At 47.3% G+C, this 6000-nt stretch overlaps 1 protein-coding gene across 1 annotated transcript in view; it reads left to right on the plus strand.

The window, feature by feature from the left end:
• Window positions 1-1488, plus strand: part of LOC132569160 (diacylglycerol O-acyltransferase 2-like) — a 32484-nt gene extending 30996 nt beyond the window's left edge. The window contains exon 6 of the mRNA XM_060235347.1: window positions 1310-1488. Within this exon, the coding sequence (XP_060091330.1) occupies window positions 1310-1488 (179 nt within the window). The remainder of the gene's footprint in view (window positions 1-1309) is intronic.
• Window positions 1489-6000: the final 4512 nt, after the last annotated feature.

Genomic DNA, 6000 nt, shown 5'->3' on the forward strand with positions numbered 1-6000 from the left:
TCCTCTGGAGGGCCAACGACAGGGCAGAGAGGCTGAGGCCTCCCTAAGAACATCAGAAGAGCCCTGCTGGATCAGACCAGGGAGGGTCTATGTAGTCCAGGATCCCGTCTCCCACTGTGGCCAGCCAGTCCCTTTGGAGGGCCAATAACAGGTCACAGAGACTATGGCCTTCCCCTGATGTTGCCTCCTGGTGCTGGTATTCAGAGGTTTACCGCCTCTGAATATAGAGGTCCTTATCCCCCTTTCGTTATGGGGGTGAGCCTTTCTCTTGGGTTAACCAAACCACACAGGGTTGTTGTGTTTGGTGTAGTGGTTAAGTGCGTGGACTCTTATCAGAGAGAACCGGGTTTGATTCCCCACTCCTCCACTTGCAGCTGCTGGAGTGACCATGAGTCAGTCACAAGTTCTCTCAGAGCTGTTCTGCTCAAGAGCAGTTCTCGGAGAGCCAGTTTGGTGTAGTGGTTAAGTGCGTGGACTCTTATCTGGGAGAACCGGGTTCGATACCCCACTCCTCCACTTGCAGCTGCTGGAATGGCCTTGGGTCAGCCAGAGCTCTCTTATCTGGGAGCACCCGGTTTGATTCCCCACTCCTCCACTTGCAGCTGCTGGAATGGCCTTGGGTCAGCCATAGTTCCGGTAGGAGTTGTCCTTGAAAAGGCAGCTTCTGGGGGATCTCTCTCAGCCCCACCTACCTCACAGGGTGTCTGTTGTGGGGGAAAGAAGATAAAGGAGATTGTAAGTCGCTCTGAGACTCTGATTCTGAGAGAAGAGTGGGGTATAAATCTACGGTGGTCTTCTTCCTCTGCCTAAAACAGGAGCTCTTGGAAGGATGGGTCAGACAGGTCCAGATAAATCTGATAGCCACAGCTAACAGCCAGTGCCACAGCCTTGAGTTGTGCCACCATGCGGTATTTTAAAATCAGAATGCGAAGCTAAAGGAGCTCAAGTTCTGACCTAAATTTTGCCATCTGCATTTTGCTCGTTTAAGGAGGATTTTTTTGGGGGGGTGGGGGGCGGGAATTTCCCATTGTTTCCCCTGGCTGTCCTCTTTCCTTCCCCAGCGATAAAAGCGGAAATTCTCAGGATGCTGAATTCTGAGCCGTTTCTGGCCAGAATCACGGGACGGATGCTGCTCTCTTGAACTCGGGGTGAAGTGGCAAGGGCATTCCTGCTAACAGCTTAACCCTGGTTTTTTTTTCCTGTTTTCTCCACAAAAGAGGCTATATTTTCCCATTGGGAGTTTGCAAAGTCCATTTGGTTCCATTTTTTTAATGCTCTCTCTCTCTCTCTCTCTCTTCTGAATGCTCAGGTATCTGCCCCGTGAACCGCGACAGCATAGACTACATCCTTTCCAAAAAGGGCACCGGGAATGCCGTTGTGATCGTAGTTGGTGGGGCCGCCGAATCTCTCAACTGTGTCCCAGGCAAAAACTCTGTGACTCTGAAGAACCGGAAGGGTTTTGTCAGGCTGGCATTACGACACGGGTAAGGCTCCTGGATCAGATCCGAAAGGTTTCTGTCTGGTTTTGGCAGAGTGGCGCAGAGTGGTAAAGCTGCAGTTCTGCAGTCTGAGCTCATGACCTGAGTTAGATCCCGGCGGAAGCTGGTTTCAGGTAGCCAGCTCCAGGTTGACTCAGCCTTCCATCCTTCCAAGGTTGGTAAAATGAGTTCCCAGCTTGCTGGGGGGGAAAGTGTAGATGACTGGGGAAGGCAATGGCAAACCACCCCGCAAAAAGTCTGCCGTGAAAACATTGTGAAAGCAATGTCACCCCAGAGTCGAAAACGACTGGTGCTTACACAGGGGACTACCTTTACTTTTAAGAGCTCTGTGGCGCAGAGTGGTAAAGCTGCAGTACTGCAGTCTGAACTCTCTGCTCACGACCTGAATTCGATCCCGGCGGAAGCTGGGTTCAGGTAGCCGGCTCCAGGTTGACTCAGCCTTCCATCCTTCCGAGGTGGGTCAAATGAGTCCCCATCTAGCTGGAGGGAAAGTATAGATGAATGGGGAAGGCAATGGCAAACCACTTCTTAAAAAGTCTGCCGTGAAAACGTTGTGAAAGCAACGTCACCCCAGAGTCGGAAACGACTGGTGCTTGCACAGGGGACTACCTTTACCTTTTTTAAAACTTCCAATACAAGGAGGCTTTGATTGTGGAACCACGGCTCTTCTGTCAAGCTGCAGATTAGGAAATAGCTGAAGATTTTGGAGATGGAGCCTGAGGAGGTTTTGGAGAGAGGAGGGACTTCAATGGGCTATATCAGGGGTGGCCAAACTTGTTTTAACGTAAGAACCACATCCTTTAAATAAAATTCTTGCCAAATTCAACACGATAGAGTGTCTTACAACCTCATATCGGACTTGGCAATAACTTCATTTAAGGGTAGATCCAAGCGGGCAGCTGTGTTGGTCTGGAGTAGCTGAACAAAGCAGGAGTCAAGTGGCACCTTTAAGACAAACCAAGTTTTATTCAGGTTCTGAATAAAACTTGGTTAGTCTTAAAGGTGACACTTGACTCCTGCTTTATTTAAAGAATTAGACTGCACAAGCACTTTACAGGAAGAGTGAAAGAAGAACAGAAAGGAGGACGTTCTTCATGTGGAATTGGATAGAGTGAACCCTTTTGTAAAACTGATGAATCTTCATAAGGACATAGCATTGCGAGGAATTTCAAGCATTTAAAATTATAGCCAGGTGGTGCCCGTCTCTCCATGCTATACAGATTTAAAACATCTACAAATTGCGTAAAACTAGAATGCTTCAAGGGTTGGAACACTTTCCCTATGAAGAAAGGTTAAAACGCTTGGGGCTCTTTCGCTTGGAGAAACGTCGACTGCGGGGTGACATGATAGAGGTTGACAAGATAATGCATGGGATGGAGAAGGCAGAGAAAGAGGTACTTAAGAACATAAGAGAAGCCATGTTGGATCAGGCCAAGGGCCCATCCAGCCCAACACTCTGCGTCACATAAGAACATAAGAGAAGCCATGTTGGATCAGGCCAGTGGCCCCTCCAGTCCAACACTCTGCGTCACATAAGAACATAAGAGAAGCCCTTTTGGATCAGGCCAGTGGCCCCTCCAGTCCAACACTCTGCGTCACATAAGAACATAAGAGAAGCCATGTTGGATCAGGCCAGTGGCCCATCCAGTCCAACACTCTGTGTCACATAAGAACATAAGAGAAGCCATGTTGGATCAGGCCAATGGCCCATCAAGTCCAACACTCTGTATCACACAGTGGCAAAAATTTTTATATATACACACACACTGTGGCTAATAGCCACTGATGGACCTGTGCTCCATATTTTTATCTAAACCCCTCTTGAAGGTGGCTATACTTGTGGCCGCCACCACCTCCTGTGGCAGTGAATTCCACATGTTAATCACCCTTTGGGTGAAGAAGGACTTCCTTTTATCTGTTTTAACCTGTCTGCTCAGCAATTTCATCGAATGCCCACGAGTTCTTGTATTGTGAGAAAGGGAGAAAAGTACTTCTTTCTCTACTTTCTCCATTCCATGCATTATCTTGTAAACCTCTATCATGTCACCCCGCAGTCGACGTTTCTCCAAGCTAAAGAGCCCCAAGCGTTTCAACCTTTCTTCATAGGGAAAGTGCTCCAGCCCTTTAATCATTCTAGTTGCCCTTCTCTGGACTTTCTCCAATGCTATAATATCCTTTTTGAGGTGCGGCGACCAGAACTGCACACAGTACTCCAAATGAGACCGCACCATCGATTTATACAGGGGCATTATGATACTGGCTGATTTGTTATCAGTTCCCTTCCTAATAATTCCCAGCATGGCGTTGCTCTTTTTTATTGCAAACGCACACTGACTTGACATTTTCAGTGAGTTCTCTACCACGACCCCAAGCTCTCTCTCTTGGTCAGTCACACCCCATCAACTTGTATTTGTAGCTGGGATTCTTGGCCTCAATGTACTTTTCTCCCTTTCTCACAATATGAGAACCTGTGGGCATTCAATGAAATTGCTGAGCAGTCAGGGTTAGAATGGATAAAAGGAGGTACTTTACCTCAGAACTTGAGCTCCCTGAGCTCTGAGTTTTGATTCTAAAATAATTCATGGCACAACTCAAAGTGTTAGATCAACATGCGGAATTCACTGCCACAGGAGGTGGCGGCGGCTGCAAGCATAGCCAGCTTCAAGACGGGATTGGATAAGCATATGGAGCAGAGGTCCATCAGTGGCTATTAGGCACAGTGTATTGTTAGAACTCTCTATCTGGGGCAGTGATGCTCTCTATTCTGGGTGCTTGGGGGCGGGCAACAGTGGAAGGGCTTCCAGTGTCCTGGCCCCACTGGTGGACCTCCTGGTGGCACTTGGGTTTTTTGGCCACTGTGTGAAATAGAGTGTTGGACTGGATGGGCCATTGGCCTGATCCAACATGGCTTCTCTTATGTTCTTATGTGACACAGAGTGTTGGACTGGATGGGCCATTGGCCTGATCCAACATGGCTTCTCTTATGTTCTTATGTGACACAGAGTGTTGGACTGGATGGGCCACTGGCCTGATCCAACATGGCTTCTCTGATGTTCTTATGTGACACAGAGTGTTGGACTGGTTGGGCCATTGGCCTGATCCAACATGGCTTCTCTTATGTTCTTATGTGACACAGAGTGTTGGACTGGATGGGCTATTGGCCTGATCCAACATGGCTTCTCTGATGTTCTTATGTGACACAGAGTGTTGGACTGGATGGGCCATTGGCCTGATCCAACATGGCTTCTCTTATGTTCTTATGTGACACAGAGTGTTGGACTGGATGGGCCACTGGCCTGATCCAACATGGCTTCTCTTTTGTTCTTATGTCTGGGGCAGTGATGCTCTGTATTCTTGGTGCTTGGGTGGGCAGTGGGAGGGCTTCTAGTGTCTTGGCCCCCACTGGTGGACCTCCTGATGGCACCTGGGTTTTTTGGCCACTGTATGGCAGGGTGTTGGACTGGATGGGCCATTGGCCTGATGCAACATGGCTTCTCTTATGTTCTTAAACAATGTGGGCAAATTGCTACACATCTTCACTCTTGGTGGTCTTGCCCCCTCATCCAGACATACTGGAAAACTATCATTTTAGAAATAAATAACATATTGAATAGTCACTTACCTCTTAATCCTGAAATGATATTACCGGAACACTGGACCCACTTCATACCAACACTTCTGTCTATTGGAAAAACACTCCTAGCATATAATTGGAAAAACTCTAATATGCCAACTCTGTATAGTTGGAGAAACAAGATCTGGGAATACTTTATTCTTAGTAAACTCTCATATTCAAATAATGATATTCCACCAGAATTAGATGAAAAGAAAATTGCAGAAAAAGATATCCAGTAGTTACATACTTGTCAGAGCATAACATTATTCTAACAGATCCTTTGTACCGGAATTTGATTTCTTTTTGAACTATTGTTATCAGCATGATTATGGCGTATGCACCCTATTTCTGCAAATGTATCGAATCTGGCAAAAGAATAAAGTTTAGTTGAAAGTTTAAAAAAAATGATGAGGAATTTCAACTGATATTGTAATTAATAGAATGTGTTTTGCCTGATTTTTGAAGAGCCCCGTGGCGCAGTGTTAAAGCTGCAGTACTAAGCTCTGCTCACGACCTGAGTTCGATTCCCAGCAGAAGCTGGGTTTTCAGGTAGCCGGCTTGAGGTTGACTCAGCCTTCCATCCTTCCGAGGTCGGTCAAATGAGTCCCCAGCTTGCTGTGGGGGAAAGTGTAGATGACTGGGGAAGGCAAAGGCAAAACACCCTGTAAAAAGTCTGCCGTGAAAACTTTGTGAAGGTAAAATGAGTCCCCAGCTTGCTGGGGGGAAAGTGTAGATGACTGGGGAAGGCAATGGCAAACTGCCCCGTAAAAAGTCTGCCGTGAAAACGTTGTGAAGGTAAAATGGGTCCCCAGCTTGCTTGGGGGAAAGCGTAGATGACTGGGGAAGGCAATGGCAATCCACCCCGTGAAAAGTCTGCTGTGAAAA

This window comes from Heteronotia binoei, chromosome 3 (genome assembly GCF_032191835.1).
Source record: "Heteronotia binoei isolate CCM8104 ecotype False Entrance Well chromosome 3, APGP_CSIRO_Hbin_v1, whole genome shotgun sequence".
Classification (NCBI taxonomy): Eukaryota; Metazoa; Chordata; class Lepidosauria; order Squamata; family Gekkonidae; genus Heteronotia; species Heteronotia binoei.